This window comes from Polypterus senegalus, chromosome 18, assembly GCF_016835505.1.
Source record: "Polypterus senegalus isolate Bchr_013 chromosome 18, ASM1683550v1, whole genome shotgun sequence".
Classification (NCBI taxonomy): Eukaryota; Metazoa; Chordata; class Cladistia; order Polypteriformes; family Polypteridae; genus Polypterus; species Polypterus senegalus.
In genome coordinates, this window is record NC_053171.1 from 28,501,663 (window position 1) to 28,521,046 (window position 19,384).

A 19,384-nucleotide genomic window follows, 5' to 3' on the forward strand; every position below is an offset into this window, starting at 1 on the left:
TATGGCCACACTGAGAGGTTATCAGCATCAGGAATTAAGTAATTCTACATTTTTTGATAGCTTGCATTTTCTACTTCTGCAGGTTATGACTATATCAAGAGGAATGTACCATGTGCGTGTTATGACCTTAGTATTTTAAACACTAAAGTCCATTTCTGCTAATATTTATTTTTCACTTTTACCTTGTTTTTGACATTGTTACTGTTTTTACTGTTATATTAGTGATGTCACCCCACTGCCATTTATTCTGACATGGTAAAGACAGAAATTGGAAGAAGAAAAGGTAGGAAAAATGATCAGGAGATGAATAATCAGACTTGAAATCTTAAAGAAGTCCTGGTCAATGCTAGAAATTTGAATACACCAAAATAACAAGGACTGAAAGGAAACACAAAAAATCAAAGTCAAAGAAAGACGTTATGACTACCAAGAACTTCAAACTAGTTACTGAGCACTTTCTTTTAGAATTCTTAAGTCAGATAATATTTGGTCTAATGAGACAAAAATGGAACTGTTTGGGCAGAATTCTCTGCACAATATCTGGCAAAAACCTGGCGTTGTTTATCCCCTGCCTAATACCATCCGTACAGTGAAGCATGGTGGTGGCAGCTGCATGCTAGGGGTCAAGTTTTCAGTGGCAGTGACAGCAAGACTGGTCAAAATGAGGGAGGAATGAATACAGCCAAATACAGAGAGGTCCTTCAAGAAAACCTGCCCCAGAGTGCATGCCACTTTAGACTGACGTGACAGTTCACCTTTCAGTACAATAATGGCCTGAAGCATACTGCCAAAACAACACTGGTGTGACTTTGGGACAAGACTGTGACTGTCCATGAGTGGCCCAGCTGAAGTCCAAACTTAAACCCCATAGAACATGTGTGGGGAGACCTGAGGTTGGTAGTTTACAGATGCTTTTCATCCAATCTAACAGAGCTTAGGAGGCTCTGCCAGGAAGAATGAGATAAACTGCCCAAATTCAGGTGTGCAGGCTTGTTCCCAAAAAGACTCGATGCTGGAACTGCTGTCAAAGGGACTTCTACAAAGTACTGAATTAAGGATCTGAATGTTTATACGAATGAATGATTTTGGTTTTTGATTAATAAAATTTCAAACCTTTCTTGAAACAAGATTTTTTTTTGTCATTATGGGTTTTTGAGTGTAGAGTGCTGGGCAAAAATGGCACATTTCTCAAATGTATCCATTTAAAATAAAATCTGCAACACAATACACAATAAAGTATGTAGAAAATAAAGGGTCCAAATACTTTCTGTATCCCTTGCGTGTATATATATATATATATCTATACTAATAAAAGGCAAAGCACTCACTCACTCACTCACTCACTCACTCACTCACTGACTGACTCACTGACTCACTGACTCATCACTAATTCTCCAACTTCCCGTGTGGGTGGAAGGCTGAAATTTGGCAGGTTCATTCCTTACAGCTTCCTTACAAAAGTTGGGCAGGTTTTATATCGAAATTCTACGCGTAATGGTCATAACTGGAAGCAGTTTTTCTCCATTTACTGTAATGGAGATGAGCTTCAACGCCGTGGCGGAGTTTCGTGTGACATCATCACGCCTCCCACGTAATCACGCAGTACATAGAAAACCAGGAAGACCTCAAAAAGCGCTGAAGAAAACATGCATTATATAATTGAGAAGGCAGCGAAACAATAAGAAGCGAGCGAGTGACATATACAACCATATTCATGAGTTCTGCTACTTGAAACAAAGCACGATGTAAACCTACACTTTAAATTAATTTCATAGACAGGCTGCCGCTGGCGTTTGTAATTTAGTGCCTGCCCATATAAGGCCGTCCGTCAGCGGCAATCCAATAGCAAACTGCCATGGGTAAATATTCACGGGTGAAGGACTGTGCTTATGGAGAGGAAGATGAGATGGTCAGGGTGGTGTTTGACACAAACTCAGCGAAACTGCCAGAGAAAGTTTTAAGTGCCAGGACTAAGGTAACATTAAATACAGCCATGGACATAACACGAGATGGCACCAGCACAGCTGGGAACCTTCGATGCATGTACACCGAGCGGCTCACGTGAACTGGCGCAGTGCACAGATAAAAGCAACAGTTCCAAAAGCGCTGAACAAAACCGAATTACACAATTGAAAAGGCAGCAAAAAATATGAAGCGTCTGATACATACAAGCATATTCATAAATCCAACTACTGCGGAAACAAAGCACACGTTGGAAAAAGTCAATGTCCTGCTAAAGGAAGACAGTGTAAAAAACCCGTGCATGCAGTGTGTCAGGTCTCAGATAAAGAAGAAGACGAGCTGTTTATTGATGCAGTAAGAAATGAATCGATGAATGAAACCTGTCATCTTTACAGCGATTGACAAACACGGAATGTAACTTGAACACAACACATCCTACAAATACGAACCTGATTGAAAGAAATAATGATAATCAAATCCTTGATGACAGCAACACTCAGTAACACTCACAAAACAAATACTGTATATTGACAGTCATGTTACGTTATTTTTAAAATGTTCCCTTTTCTTTTCTAGCTTTTTAACACACTACTTCTCCGCTGCGACGCGGGTATATATATATGTATATATATATAACCCGATCTACATACTCGAATAATGGATACTTTATTAGCCATCAATGATTGTTTTGGTAAAGCCATACTCAGTGTATTCATTAGATGAGCGGTAAAAAGTAAGAGCAAGGGAGGATGACTTATTGAGGCATGCAGGCTGTAGTGCCAACTCTATCTGAATTGCGCGATCACATTTGAAAAATATATCTTTTCAAGTTCTATTTAGTCCATATGTGTCAAACTCAAGGGCAGGGCCACATCCGGCCCGGCGTGTAATTATATCCGCCCGAGATCATTTTATATACTGTATTATTGTTATTAAAGCCGGGTATATGAAGCGCTGGTAACACAATAAACTACAGATCCCATAATGCAGCGCTTCAGCTGCCTTGCCGAACAGTTACGCGTTAATCAAGTCTACCTTAAGATGCTGCAAGTTATTGCGAAGCTAGCTCACACGATGCTGAAGAGAAAAGTTGATTCTGAAAATAGAGCCTTTAAAAACCGATGGGAGGCTGAGTATATGTTTACTGAACCCGTGTGTCTCATTTGTGGAGCTAATGTGGCTGTAATTACAGAATTTAATCTAAGACGGCACTATGAGACAAAACATCAGGGTAACCTGAAAGACCTGAATGCAATGCAGAAGATACAGAAAGCAGAAGAATTAAATAAGAATCTGACACTTCAGCGGACGTTTTACCGTGCACAATCACAAAGTGATTTCAATTGAGGCTGCTTTTATGGGAGACACAACCACTTGCCCCACTTTCCCTATTACCAAGTAATGTTAAACCAAGTCGTCACTACGGTGTTCCCAAATCGCACTTTGCTGATAAACTGAGCGCACTGAGTTTGCACGGCGCTTTGGTGACTTTGAAGAACAAAAAAAGTCCGTCTACATGCGGCTCGAACCTTGTGCATGTTTGGTAGCACATATCTGTGTGAGAAGCTCTTCTCAGTGATAAAGACTAACAAAACAGCACACAGGAGTCGCCTCACTGATGAGCACCTGCAATCCATCCTGAGAATCTCCACAACACAGAACCTCACACCAAACAGAAACGAACCTGTGGCCAAAAAAAGATGCCAGGCGTCCAGCTCTAAAATGACATAAGAGCAAAGACAACTGAATGATTTGATTTGTTATTGCTGAAAGGAACACATTTTATTTATATTTCTAGGTTTTGTTATGCAGCATGTTCATATTTGAATTTGTATAATTTAGACAGGATATATTTTTATGGAGAGCAAAATATTATAAGTTGTTTAAGGTTTGAGTTGACTTATTCAGGAATAATATTCCTGTCTGTTTTTACCATTCCTACCAAAGATATTTCTGTCGACTAAATAAAAATTCCTTCTATTTAAAATTTAAATAGAACTTGAACAAATGCGATAGTTCATAATATCCACGCAGACTTGCACGTAAGAGTGGGTGTCATCCGTTTTAACAAACAGCGTATTGCACTGATACGAAATAGCTGTGTGTGTATATATGTAGATATGTATATATATGTATATATATGTTTATATATGTGTGTGTATGTACATATATATATATATGTATTTGTGTGTATATATGTGTGTGTATGTATGTGTGTATGTATATGTATGTGTATATGTATAGATATGTATATATATATGTTTGTGTGTGTGTGTAAATATATATATATATGACAACAACACTCATCACTCACAACAGTGACAAAACAATAACATTGACAATCATGTTACGTTATTTTCAAAATGTTTCCTTTTCTTTTCATTGCTTCTTTAACACACTACTTCTCCTGGCTTGGTATTTTCTTAGTATATATATATATATATATATATATATATACTGTATATATACTGTATATATATATATATATATACATATAGTAAGGTTTCTAAATTTGTTTGGGACTCCCCCCAACGGATCGACACGCCGAAGACCGCCCTGAAGCGCAATTAGCACATCTGTGGAGGACAGCTTATCAGTTACTGCGACAACCATAGGCTCCCAACGCTGCAGTGGCTCACAGCTAAAGCAGATCTGAGTTGATCACAGTTGCGCTAAAAGTGCTTGCCGTCAATGGGTGATGCAAGGAACCTTATAAATGCAGGGAACAGTATTACTTGGCCACTAACTTGGCCATGACCCTACCTGATTGCAGTGTGTGTGTATAAGAGAGTTGTAGATCCCACTACAATAAATAACCGTGCTGTTCCTGTTGCAAGCTGAATAAAGTTGGTTTTGCTAAAGTACTGAGACTCAGCTTCGTGTTTTAGGGAGCAAGACAGGGAATCACACGTCACAATATATATATACTGTATATATAGAGATATACTGTATACATTGTAACAAGGTGCTATATAGGCACCTGACAAAACACAGACTCACACCGGAGGCACTTGTAAAAACAAAGAACTTCTATTGTACTTCACCTGAGGGGCTCGTCTTTCCAGTAATCCCCACAGACACAACACAGTCCCAAAACACATAAAATAAAGCACAAAACGCTCCTGTTTTGCACCACCACTCCTCCTCCAAGCTTCGTCCTCCTCCTCCCTACTCTGGCTATTCAGTGGTGGCTGCTGGCCCCTTTTATAGTCCACCCGGAAGTGCTCCAGGTGGTTGACTGCTGAGTTCTGGCCGCATTTCCGGGTGTGGCAAATACACTGCCCATACAGGCTCAGGAGTCCCAGATGCAGCACCCACTGGCAGTGACTGCGGGACCCAACAGGGCTGCATCCAACTCCAATTCCCATGGAGCTCTGTGGGAAACCGAGGCACTGCTCCAACCCAGGGGGTTGGCCATCTAGCGTCCAGGAGGAGGTATTGCACAGTCCAGGGCTGCTCCCCCTGAATATACACATGCACATGGGGGTCCGCTTATAAGCTCAGATAAAAGTAATTTTCCACCAGAGCACCAGAGGGCACTGTTAACCGATACCTTTCTCTTCCTCTGTTAGCAGACTAGAAGACTGACAATCTTAACATCTCTGATGTCACTTCCAGTGTCTGCCTGCCAGATGTCCATAATTCTGCCATTTTGAGGCAGTCTGTTCCAGAGACCTGTGTCTGCATGACATTTTCCTTGAATTTTAACACATATATACACCAGTGTTTTGTTTTTATCATATGCAGTTAGCCTTCAGGTGCCCCAAAACTTTATAGCTGTCTGTCTCTTATATTACAATATATATATATGTACGTTGTGGCCTGCATGGAGGCTCAGCTCCCAACACCCAACACAGTCAGACGCAGACACAATTTTCAGCACAATACAGGCTTTTATTCTGCTGTGAGAAATCCTTCCCGGATGTTTCCCACCTAAACAGTACAGTACATGAGCACAAGGATATAAAAAGCTCACAACATTTCTTGGCTTTGTCTCTTTCTTCATCTTTCTCTTTCTCTTCTCTGTCTTTGTCTGTCCTTCTGCCTACACTCCTCATCCAGCAAGCTTCATCCAACTTCCTCCAGGGCTTCTTTTATTCTACAGTACACCCAGGAGTACCTCCGGTGGCCTGTTAGCATGGTCTAGAAGCACTTCCGGGTGAGGCAGAAGCCTGACAAAGTAGGGCTCTGCATTCCCTGCAGCACCCCCTGGCGGCACCCATGGAACCCAACAGGGCTGTGCCAAACTATGACTCCCATGAAGCCCTGTGGGAATCCGAGGCATGGCTGCAACCCAGAGGTGCTGCCACCTAGCGTGCCGGTCCTGCCTTTATGAAGGTGTTACCCGGCTAGGTAAGGGTCCTGGTTGTCCACCATAACATATATTTGTAAATTCATAGAGAATCAAACAGGCATATTTTTTTTAATTTACAGGTGCCCTTCTAGTGCGTCTGATTGTGTTTCATGCCCAGTTCAGTTATTTGATATTAACAGTAACTCAGCAGTGACATAGGTGGGAACTTGTGCATACATCCATCCATTGTCTAACCCGCTGAATCCGAATAGGGTCACGGGGGTCTGCTGGAGCCAATCCCAGCCAACACAGGGCACAAGGCAGGAACCAATCCTGGGCAGGGTGCCAACCCACCGCAGGACACACACAAACACACCCACACACCAAGCACACACTAGGGCCAATTTAGAATCGCCAATCCACCTAACCTGCATGTCTGTGGATTGTGGGAGGAAACCGGAGCACCCGGAGGAAACCCACGCAGACACGGGGAGAACATGCAAACTCCACGCAGGGAGGACCTGGGAAGTGAACCCGGGTCTCCTAACTGCGAGGCAGCAGCGCTACCACTGCGCCACCATGCCGCCCTGTGCATACATTAAAGTCAATAATATAGATCACTAGAATTATAAAGCATCATTTAAAAATATAGTTTGAATGTTAGAAAACAGCCAAAATACCATCTTGCTATTGTAATCACAGTTAAGAATGTAAAAAAGACTCAGTTTAATATTGCAGTGGACAAAGCCCTCATTGATGGTGACAGAATGTAGCTAAATAAGTGGTAGGAAGAAGCCTTGTGCTGCCATTAGCCGCTGTCAAAGAAGCTGTTGTGTGTGCCAGGGTCACGTACTGTGGGTGGCTTGGGCACAGACCTTCCCGAACAAGCTATGGTGAACTAACACAGGGAGCTCCATGCAGGGTGAGATGTCATTTCTGTCTCTCTACTACCTTGCCAGATATGTGTGTGTGTGTGTGTGTGTGTGTCCTGCCCCTGCCATTGGGTTTACATTACTTCAACATACGAGTGCTGTCCGCCATGGGGATGCTCAGTTCTGGTATTGAGTTTGTGGTTAACATGTTCTGTAACATTTGATTAATTTGAAAGCCACCGTGTGTGCACTGAATAAACACATACTCTGTATTCAAGTTTCATTTAAAGCAACCTCGTGGCTGCATTATCGGCAGATTACCCATCCATCAATCCATCCATTTTCCAAACCTGCTTATCCAAAGTACACCACCAGTGTGAACAATGGACTTGATTTAAGTACACAGTGTTGTCTTTTAATGTCATTTTCAAACCCATTAAATCCAGGCCAGGGTCACGGAGCATGCTGGAGGTATTGTAAAATTCTATTAAGAAGCATTATATTTTACGGAGAAATTTATGCGATCACATTCTATTACATCTTTTTTTATACTTTGTTAAACAAAATGCAATCTCTGTCTCTTTGATGAAATATACTGTATAAACAAACATAAGCTTTTAAAATAACTAATTAAGCCCCCAGGTCCGGCTGAATGCTCCGCCGTGCTTCTCTTTTCTAACGTGTTCATATTACTCACTATGAAAGACAATTTGGAGATCAGAGACTGAGAATAATATGCTTCTTCATTTCCTTGTCCAGAGCACAATATACATTTTATTGTAATATTTTTATTGATTAGTGTGTACAGCACTTTGGAACAGTAAGTTTTGTGAAGGCACTATATAAAAGAAAGACCAATGGTAATATTATTCACGACTACTTGTTTAAGTCAGGTCATTCAATGTCAAAGTGGCTGATAATGTTGACCCTGTCTTTTTGATTAGTGCCTTTTAGGGGGTCACTTCTAGAACACTCACTTGATAGAAAGACCTTTCTTAAAATTTGTTAAAAAATAACACTGCTGATATATGGATCCAAAGTCTTGGGTTCAAGCCCTGTGCCCGGCAGCTGCCTGTGCAGAATTTGCTCCTTCCCCTCTTGTCTGTGTGGATTTCTCTCATTGTACTCCAGTTTTGCTCCCACATACCAATGACACACATCACTCATTGACTGTGTGGGCGTCAGAGAAAGTGGGCACTGTGACAGACTGGCACATATTAAAGCGCTGGCTAGTGCTTTACCCTCGATGATGCTGGTCTAGGTACAAACCTCTGTAACCTTAAATTCAATAAAATGGCTTTAAGAATGTTACGCTACCTTTTATTAGGCTTTTTAAACCATTATAAGGTAGTGAGCAGTATGAAGGACGCTGCACACAATAAAGACTAATTATAATAAATAATAATATTATAATATATTGTCTTGTGGTGCAGGGACAGCAAACTACAACTCAACATCAGCAAGACAAAAGAGCTGGTGGTGGACGTCTGACATGCCAAGGAGCTTCTGAGGTTACCATTCAGGGGAGGACGTGAAAGTGGTGCAGACCTACAAGTACCTTATAAGCAAACTGAAGTGGCCTGACAACACATGAAGGCCCAGACCAGACTGGACTTGCCATGGAAACTCTGGTCTTCTGATGTGTGCAGCCAAAAATGTTGTACCACTCAGCTGTAGTCAATGTGGTGCAGACTCCTGGGGAAGTGGCCTGAGCTCAGAAGAAGCACAATGTCTGAACAAAGATACAGTATCAGGAAAGCCTGCTCCTTTCACAAGGTGAACCCTGGACAACCTGAGAGCTACTGTGCAAAAGAGGATGGTGGCAAAATTGGATGCCATCATGAAAAATCCCCATCAGGAGGCGCTCTGCTGGAGCACTTTTAGACACAGACTCGTTCCACCACAGTGTGCTAAGCAGCGCCTCTGGGGGTCTTTTCTGCCCACTGCTATAAGGCAATTCAATGCTTCCTCCTGTGGCACTCGTTAAGTTTATTTTTGAAATATCATTTTCAAATATCTGAACAATATACATTTATCCATCCATTTTCCAACCCGCTGAATCCGAACACAGGGGTCTGCTGGAGCCAATCACAGCCGACACAGGGCACAAGGCAGGAACCAATCCCAGGCAGGGTGCCAACCCACCGCAGGACAATATACATCTATTTATTTATGCATTTTATTTAATTTTATTTATATTTACACACCAATTAAAAGCTGCATTATTTGCCCTGTGACTTTGTATCTTTCAATAGTTCTGCTGCTGTATGCATCTGAATTTCCTTTTAGGATTAATAAAGTTTATCTAATGTAATCTAATCCAATCTAATAATTTCTACAACTCAATTGCCTATTGCTTTTTAAGAAAGATGCAAAAAATAATGACCTTGCATAAAGTTAATCTTGATTGACTTTTCAAATGACGTGTTTTCAATGATGTATGACGCCTGATCACAATATTTGTCTTGAATGGTTTTTACAGCTCTTATTGATCAAAAGTCACTTTATAAAATGGTTCACTGGCTGTTGACCTATCCAGAGTTTGTTATTACTTTGTGTCCAGTGCTGCCAGACTAGACTTCAGCTTTTATGATCCTAAACATTGATTAAGCAAGTTCAGTAAATGAATCAAAAGATATCATATTATTTCTGATTCTCGACACTGTAACTTATTTTCTATAATTAAAAACTGATGTTGCCTTAAACTACATTATATTCCAGCTTTGCTTCCAGCTTACCCTTTAATCACATGGTCATTTTGCCTTCTAAATATATCCTTTCTTAAGGAAGCTCCTCGCTTATCTGTTCTTTAAGTCAGTATTTGTTTCAAAACAGCTAGAAGTGTGTGTGTGTGTGTGTGGTTTTTTTTGTACAAGTTTAATTTTTGCACACAGTTTGTATTTTGTCTGCCCAGTACATTTGCCAGGGTGGCTGCTCCATTAATCCTGCACGAACACTGCTGTTTCTTACAATGTAGTAATACCAGTAACCCTTCCAGCATGAAAACTCTAGTGAGGCCATACCAGAATTTCCCTTTCTTTAACATTAGGTTAGCAAACTATTAGTTGTCCTGTGTCACACACGTGCAAGTAGGAGAAAGTTGTATGGACCAAGTGAGGGTAATTCCACGCCAGGCCAGGAGGTGGCAGGGTACCCTAAACCTTCTTCTGTTATCTCTGCAGACCAAGCACAGGAAAATCTGTCTGATTCATCCCTGAAAACGTCACCTAGGATTCAGGTGCCGGCACCCAGAAGCACGTCACTTCTGGTTTGGACTCCACTGAAGACACAACTCTCTATTATATAAACAAATTCGGGGATGAGACAAAACTTTTTTGAAGAGATGTTTTCAAGTCACGCGAGATAAGACTTTGGCCGTGACATTTTTTCAAGTCCTGCCCTCCTCTCAACCGTATTGAACAATGCACACGGTACTCTCACCTCTCATTCGTGTGAATGCTTTCGTCAGACACAGTGCCTGCTCTTTCAGATCTTATAAATTTTAACGTTTTCCTCACTTTAAGATCCCAATTAAAGAAGACGTATTATATCCAAATCTTACTGAAGAATTTCATCATGAAGTGTTATCAACAGACAAAATGAGCACATGAGCAATCCAAGCACCAAGAAACGGTGACGTCAAACTAATTAATTTCTTTTCAACCTTTTGAACCCGTGATGTCTTTGGACCAGTTGTACCTGGGGCTTGGGGCTTTGCTAGGGGTCCTACTAGCCACAGATATATCTACACAGTAGATGTTGCATATATATTGTGGAAGGCGTACCGGATCAACATGCTTACTGCTAATGTCCAAAATTTAGAACAGAAATGAGCGTGCGGTGGCAGAACAGAAAACAGGTGCACAATATCCCTTCTCTAAATTCTCAGCTCTATCGAGTAGCGTCTGGGTGTGGGAGCCTGCTCATGCGGAACGTAGTTCTCAGACTGAGATGCCATCTTCGAATTTAGAAGGCGTGGCTTAGTTGAGTGGGGGCGTGGCTGCTGCACCCTCCTTGGGCAGCTGCTTGGAGCTACGGAGGAATGAAAAGATGGTATTGTTAGCAGTGGTGCCCCCTACTGTTCTGGCAGGTCATTGCATACTTTATCCAAGCCTGGAAAGGGACCATTAGGCGCCCATGCGTGACAACATATTTTCTTGTGCATGTGTGTGCGTGTCTTTGTTCGTACCGAATTGTTGTCACTGCTTTGGAGTGAATTTCACTGTACATTATTATGTACACATTACAATAAACCTGAACTCGAACTCAAAGTGTAATACACAATATGTGAGTAAAACTTGTTTCAGTTATTCCTCTACTGTGTCCAATATATAGAGAAATAGAAAAAAAAATTCAATCCAGATCTGGACCCAGAAATAAAGGGAAAAGGAGAGAAAGCTACTCCTATATGACCTCAGCAGGCCCTAAAAGTCTGGAGAACAAAAGTCTCTGTGGCTTTACACTGCAGTCAGGCTAACCAGTCAAGCTATATTAAGAAGCCAGAGAGGAAACATTTTTGGATTACATGTCAGCCAGCTCAGCTATACTAGGAAACAGGAAACTTCCTGAAGTGATGCATTGTACAAACCAGCCAGTTTATCTTTACTGGAATACAGTGAATACAACTTCCACCATTTCTCTTAAACTCAGATACGGAGAAGAAACTGTGAAATGGACACGTGAATACCATCAAGATAGAGATTTGCATCAGAAAGCATCCCAGAATAATACTATGTTGGAATAAATTCCTGAAAACCTTTTAACGTGTTCTTGAATTTCAGCATGTGGCTGATTACATGGCCTTCACTGGGCACCGCAGAATGGCACAGCTTGAAACATGCCTGCTGCTTTGTACTGAACGGCTGCCATGAGAGAGACTCGCAGCTCAAGGCAGGCCAGGCTGGCCAGGATCAATACTGCAGATTTGTCTCAAGGGCTGCTGCAGTGCGGGAAATGCAGAGAGAGGAAGGTGACTCCTTTGGAAGCCATAGAGGCCTGACAGTGACTCACTGAGCAATGTGGCTCTGCTGCTGGCGCTCGGGGGTCACTTAGACGAGTCACTTGGCTTTAGTGCAGGGAGATGTGAAGCTCAGGTAGGCCAACCTTTGTTGATCGTGTATAGTGCCTTTTAGACCAAGAACTATCACAAGGTGCTTCACAGTGCAAGAAAAGAGTAACAAAATACAAGTCAACAGTGAAAGAAACGGAAATAAACTTCATATCGCTTTACGTGACCACTGTGACATGACCTGAAAGAGCCTAACAACTTCACCTTAACAATTTATAAATAATGAAGAATTGTTTCTATATCAGCATTTAGCCCACTGAGTTCCATGTTGGAACCTTCACTGCCATAAGGGATGTTATGGTGCAATGAGCTGCAGCGTCAACAAAAACCAAAGGGATGTCAGCAGCCATCGATTGTTTTGCCTGCTTAGGTGTGGTTTGGTGCTGCTGTGCAGACTATAAACTTGAGGCTTGCAGGGGTCACGTTACTAGAGTGAGGGGGCTAGGACCTAGAGGGTATTATTAGCCATTATAAACTGTTATGAAGGATTCCTTTGGCATCTAACTGGGTGCTGTACATCACAAGTGTCCAATTTCCAGCAAGGTGCCATGGGAATTAGCGTTTCACTGGCTGAAGTACCCAGCATTGCCTGGTGTAGATGCCCCAGATGACAGTTGGGTGGCCCACCAAAGAAGGAGGTGGAATCCTTATCCAGCTGGGATGCCATAATGGAAGGTTGGACGAAATGGAGAGGGGAGGGGGGGTATCCTGGTCGGGAAGCCTTATGATCCTTGTGCTAGGTGGGATGCCCAAAGATTACTGGCGGGAGAGCATGGCAAGGAGTAGTTAATCCCAAACTATACTAGGTGGCAGTGTCCCTGAAATAGCGTCCCAGTTTGGACACCCGCAGGGCTGCACAGGAGTTGGAGTCAGGAGGAGCAGCCCTGTAGGGGACCCCGACGGACGACAGAGGGCGCTCCCTGGCTTTCTCACTGGCTACGTCACGTCACCGAGTCCTCAATAAAAGAGACTTAATTAAACTGCCTTGTCCAGGTGATTTGGAGCTGGGAGCGAAGACGGGCAACACGTGAGTGGAGGAGTAGCAGTACAGTGGAGAGGGAGAGAGGCAGAGAGAGAATGAAGAAGAAGAAACACAGTGTTTCATTTTTATATAAGGTATTTGTGTAATAAGATCTCTGTTATTTGAACCCAGGACCGTGTTTGTGTGTTCGTACTTGGGGTTGGGGCTCTGTGGCGCCCCCTAGCCTACACACCTGATACGTTTGCATAGTGGTTTGAGGTAAGAAAGCACATATTTATATATTTTTAAAATGTTGACACTTTCGTCAATGCTGGCTGAAATACAAGCGCCCCATCTGTCATCCTCACCACTTCTCTATCAATTTTTCTGCTCCCTTGAATTGAGAATTTGTTCTTTTTGTGTATATTTATTTTCCATAATTGCTGTAACACCTTGCTGGGTCAGAACCATGAATGCTACTTAATTGTATTCCTTAGTTTACTGTGGTTTCACAACGGACATTTTGGAATGGCACATTTTTAAGCCATGACAACATCCCTTCCTGATGAAAAAGTGCTGTGTAGCCTCGATTTTACGTTGGTTCAGCTTTATTATATATTCAAACTTTCATTAAGATCAAGTGTTGTGGAACAGTGCACAGTTTTTGGGATTGCCCCCCACATTATAACCCTTACTCTGAAGTAATTTTTGAAATGCCATAAAGCCTATACTTTAAGTTGGACCAAAGGCAATCTAAAAGCAAAAATTACATGGAAAGCAGTTTGGCCGTTTTGCGTAATCAGTAAATGAACAGACAAGGTGTGATGTGAGAGTTGAAATGAGATCTTTAGTAAGTTAAATGGATAAATAATGTCAAAGGAGGACAAAAATTAAAAAAACTGACAGAAGGTATTTCAATTTTATTGATGGAGATGAGATCTAAGAAGGACTTTCACTAACTGGATTTTAGAAGGAACTTGGACCTATAAAAGCTTGAGTAGCCACCTGATAACTTTGAGGACCAGAAGTCAAAGTGATCCAAGCAGCTGTTGTACTGTGGAAGTCAACGCCTGAGATTATGAAAGACTGTATTGCTGTAGGGTCTCCGAGTTGCATTACAGACCTAACCCAAAAGATTTTAGTAGCCATCTGAACCTTCTAAAGTATTTCTCTAGCCATCTTTTTTAGTGGACACAGTAGCACTAGAAAATTAGAAGCCCTATGGACAAGATGCAGTCACGTAATTACATGTTTCCCACGGGACTGCTATTACTTCAACATAATCTGGGCCTCAGGGGACTTAGTGGCCACCTAATTACTGTGTGAATCAAAGGGTCATCTCTCGGACAAATAAGGCCCCAGTCCATTAACAGCCATCATGACCATTACCTGCAGCTGTAGCCTCAGGGGACTATTGTGTTATCCCGCCGTAATGGTCAATTACTACTAACGACCTGCAGCTAAGTGTCACTCAATAGCCGCTCTTCTCTAAGGAGTGATCACTGGATGTCATCAGTGGCTTAGGAAACATACGGGGACAGTTTCTGAAGCGCGCTAACTGTCACTCAGTTTGTGGCGACCACTGCTCACAGAAGAAGACAACAGCGGCAGTCGTGGAAAGTGGAGCCAACGACAGAGCAAAGCCGTCCATCAGTTTAAAAAGAAAAAAAAAAGTTTCAAAGAACTGTTACGATTACCTGCATAAAGAACCCGCGGTCCAAAATGCCACGCCTCTCAGTGCGGAGCCGATTCCGAAAGTCGACCACCCTGCGGACCTTCCGAGGGCTGCACAGGCTGCACTTCCGATAAACAAAATGGGCTACTCACCAACCGTCATCCCTTCAAAGTCTGACATCCTGCAGGTGGACGTTCAAACATGGAACTGAAATATACAAAAACGAAACTGATCAGCGGGGAAATCCCACAGCCCGCCAGTGGACGAGGCGTTCCTTCCTTTGCCGGACTATTCCCGTCCCCGGACCTTTGCGTACAATTCAAACAGCGCCGGCTGCTGCTACCGCAGCGAAAGCGCAAGCCATCAAATATGCCAGATCGGCAAATTAAATGGCGTGTACGGCTTTCCACGTTACTGTATACTACGGTGATGTTATTAAATGTTTCCCATGGGCACTCGCGCATGGAGAGATTTGTTCAGAGCAGAACTGTTTGAGGTTACTGTCGCGTTTAGGGGTCGGCGACATTCTCGTATATGGGACGTGTGCTATGCATTGTGTCTGCTATATACACTCTATTAATATAGATCACACAGATAAGAAGGTGTTTTTTATATGCTGATGCCGCTTGTAATTCTATTAAGAGTGTTGTGAAAAAGACAAAGTTTAATAAAGCGCCAAGGTTGTTTTTTTGTCATCGATGCTTTATGAAACGTGAAATTACACTCCATGCAGACAGTGGCATTAAAGTGCGATCTGGAGACCACTGCGCCAGATTCGCGGCCGGAGAGCCATAAAACTTCGGCAGCAGTGTATGAATGTTTGAGCCTTTTTAGGCTACTGTCCGACCCCCGCTGGCAAGCTGTTATCATGGGGCTGGCAACCACGCAATAACCTCATCTGTATTACAAGTCATAGCTGCGCTTCAGTTGGACACACTGAAGATGGCGAGGCGCTCAAATTGGCATGCTCAGACAGTTTTAGGAAGAGTTCATAAAGAATGGAATTACTGTACCATATTCTCCTCTGACTACACTGCAATGGTCCTCGTGTTTAATGTTTTTCTTTCAAATTCCATGCAACCACTTCAGAAGAAGTTGGAGAAAATTAAATGGTGGGGCTATCTGGACTACAGTGTAAGAAATAAAGAAGTCAGTAGGGCCTTTACAGTTAAGTGGACATCACTATGTAGAAAATGTCTGCTACCAAAGTACCTCAGTAGCTCATCTAACTCAGGAGAAAGAACAAATAAGCCACACTAAACACTCTCTAAAAATAATCTTGAACTAAAATAGGCACAAGTGCTAGCGGCAACAAAATATGGAAATGAACCAAGGCAGGAGAACAGGCTGTTAGCTAAGCTAGGCTGGCAGATCTGATGTTTGAGCAGTGCAAATGCATTCTCTGGAGTAACCGTCTTATAATGGTACTTTAGTGATTTGGGTGGGCCTTCTAGAACCATTGCTTGGCAAAAATAATATTTTGTATGAAATTTGTTCTTTGGACTTTGAATGGGCTCCTAATATGGATAGACTGAGAGAGAGAGAGAGAGAGAGAGAGAGAGATCGAAACCATTAGTCCTGAAGAAAATTGTGGTATTACAGCAGCAGACAAAAAAGGCACAGCTATACATATAACAAGAATTATAATAATCTGAACTTTGCTAACAAGGTACAAATGCACATATCTGACCTCCTCTTATTTACACCTACCAGCCTGTGATTGACAGCAGTAGTTTGCTAATTCAAGTCAGAAGTTCTTAAATGTGTTGATGGAATTGTTGTTTGTTATTTTATACTAGCTGTACAACTCGTGTTAGACGAGTTTAAATATAAATAATCAACATAGATGTCAGTGTTAACGTTTGAAGTGCACCATGCCATTCATATGTCTCTGTTATATGCTAATTGGTATGGGATTCTCAAAAACAGCATTAATGTTTGTGATGTGCCATCTATTGGCATAACAGGGACATAGCAACTTGATGGACTATCAGACATTTATTCTTTTATTAAGGTGGATATATATACAGTATTCTATTATTTCTTGAGTATCCATAAAGTTTAAATTTCCCCTGGGGCTAGTGGTTAAGGCTTTGGACTTCAAGCCCTGAGGTTGTGGGTTCAAATCCCAATACTGATACTGTGTGACCCTAAGTAAGTCACTTGACCTGCCTGCACTCCAACTGGAAAACCAAAAGAAATGTAACCAATTGTATCATAAATGTTGTAAACTGCCTCTGATAAAGGCGTCCGCCAATTAAGTAAATGTAAAATAAAGTATAATCTATAACAATTATCTATAAGTAAATGAACAAAGTATAGACATTTACAAAGTGGAAACTGATTGGATTTGCACTGACACACATGCACATGGGAGGTAAGGTAGCAAAATGGTTCTAAAGATGGTAATCCCACCCCAGTCCAAGGGGTGGCAGTGTGAACTGACCCTTTCTGTCTTTCTCTTGTAGACCACCTGAGGGAAATTCCACCTGGGCCTATCAACATCATTTCTGGTTCAGGGCCCGATGACATCACTTCCTCCACCCGACTTTAAAAATGCCATCTTGTTAAGAATGAATGATTTCTGTTTTGGACTTAACTCTGTAAAGACCTATTGATGATTTTTTGCTCTATTTTACCAGCCAAATCTTCAAGGCTGCCCCAAACCTTTTTGAATGTTCCTTTCTATTATTTAGAGAACCTACTTATCAGTTCCAGTTTCACAGTACAGGATGCCAGTCATTGGTACAGTATATTGGCACACAGTGCCATTGTCTGTTAAGATGTCTGCTAGACCAGCTCAGAACCATTCATCACACAGGGACCAAGACCACCTCGGCCATGGAGTTACTCATTCTACAGCTTGATGGCTGAGGGTACAAACGACCTCACATGGCGCTCTTTGGAGCAACGCAGTTATCTCAGTCTGTTACTAGATGTACTCCTCTGTTTAGCCAGGGTTGCCAGTCATTGTCCAGGGTAAGGAGCAGCTTCCTGAGTGTCAAAGTCTGATTAAAAAATAAGTGGGAAAACTACACACAGTTGCCCAGAACGCTATTTCAGTACAATATTGGCTCTTTCTAGAACATTCATTTGGATGGTTGTTTTTGGAACCAAATTCCCATGGCATTGGTCTGAAGAACCACTTTGGCGGCTTTATTCTTATGAGTGTAGATGTTTCCTTTTAAGTTAACTGAGTCATATAAATGATGAGCAGATTTCCACAGAACTCTTGACCAGTGAATGAGGTGGAGAGGCGGATCTTCGAATCAAAACGTCAATCCCATGTGACTTGCGTTTCCTGATTGTGATCTGAGCTGAATTTTCCAGACGTTTGACAATATTTATAAAGAAAAATTATGTATGTTGTGTTCATACAGGCGACTTAATAACTTACATGTAGTTTAGGTATCAGGTCTCAGCCCCCTGGCTGGGGTTCAAATTGATGTTTTATTTCTCTTTGGTTAATTTATGACTCTTATGTATGTTTAGTTGCATGTTTCTTTACTTTTGGTTTTGTCTGTGTATGCAAGTCACCTGTGTTATTTTCCATGTGTTTTGTAGCTGGGCCACCAGCCAATCACCTCCAGGAACACCCCCTCCCACCACCTATAAATCCGGGGGTCTGTCACAGCTCCTGGTAGTTCCTTGTGAATCCACGCTGGAGTGGTGAGTTGCTGTATTTTTTAAAATACTTTATGCCTTGTGATTTTTTTTCTGGATTATTTTCAACCTTTTGCTCTGTGTCTTGACTTTGCTTTCCACTGTTCAGATGGACTGCCTTCCTGTTACAGGCAATTCCATGTTACCTTTGTGCTCCACAGAGCTTCATTGTGATTGGAATACTTTTTTTTTTGAAGATTAAATCTTTTATTTTATAAAGAATTGGTGCTTGCCCTTATTACTAGCCTTGGCTCGACTGTGAGGTTCCCCCTCTAGTGGGCTTTATTGGAAGTGCTTTGGAGCTGCTAATTCATGAGATTATGCGAAGAGAGTCAGGTAACGTTGTAGTTTTCTTTCTTTTTTTCATTGACATTTTTCACATTTCCTGCGGTGGGTTGGCACCCTGCCCGGGATTGGTTCCTGCCTTGTGTCCTGTGTTGGCTGGGATTGGCTCCAGCAGACCCCCCTGACCCTGTGTTCGGATTGAGCGAGTTGGATAAAGGATGGATGGATTTTTCAAAATGATTGCCGCTGTAAAGCATTGATCACCATTGGCTTGTATTCTGTCATAACTGTTTAAAATCTCCATTCTGCATGAAAACATCACATTAAAACTTTTTCTTGGCCACCATTAAAAGATACGTGGAGTAAGTAACATATACAATTTATTTTTGTATAGCCCAAAATCACACAAGAAGTGCTGCAATGGGCTTTAACAGGCCCTGCCTTTTGACAGCCCCCCCAGCCTTGACTCTCTAAGAAGACAAGGAAAAAGTCCCAAAAAAACCCTTGTAGGGAAAAAAATGGAAGAAACTTTAGGAAAGGGAGTTCAAAGAGAGAGAGCCCTTTCCAGTTAGGTTGGGTATATAGTAGGTGTCAAAGAGAAGGC

The 19,384-nt window shown here is 42.0% G+C and overlaps 1 protein-coding gene across 2 annotated transcripts in view; it reads right to left on the reverse strand.

Moving 5' to 3' along the window:
- Positions 1 to 15,142, reverse strand: part of eml1 (EMAP like 1) — a 191,754-nt gene extending 176,612 nt beyond the window's left edge. The window contains exon 1 of one of the 2 annotated variants that reach the window (XM_039740941.1): positions 14,985 to 15,142. In XM_039740941.1, coding sequence (XP_039596875.1) covers positions 14,985 to 15,012 — 28 coding nt within the window. In that variant the 5' untranslated portion in view covers positions 15,013 to 15,142. Of the gene's footprint in view, positions 1 to 14,854; positions 14,956 to 14,984 lie in introns of those variants that run through there. The other variant, XM_039740946.1, reaches the window with a different exon arrangement.
- Between the last annotated feature and the right edge of the window lie 4,242 nt (positions 15,143 to 19,384).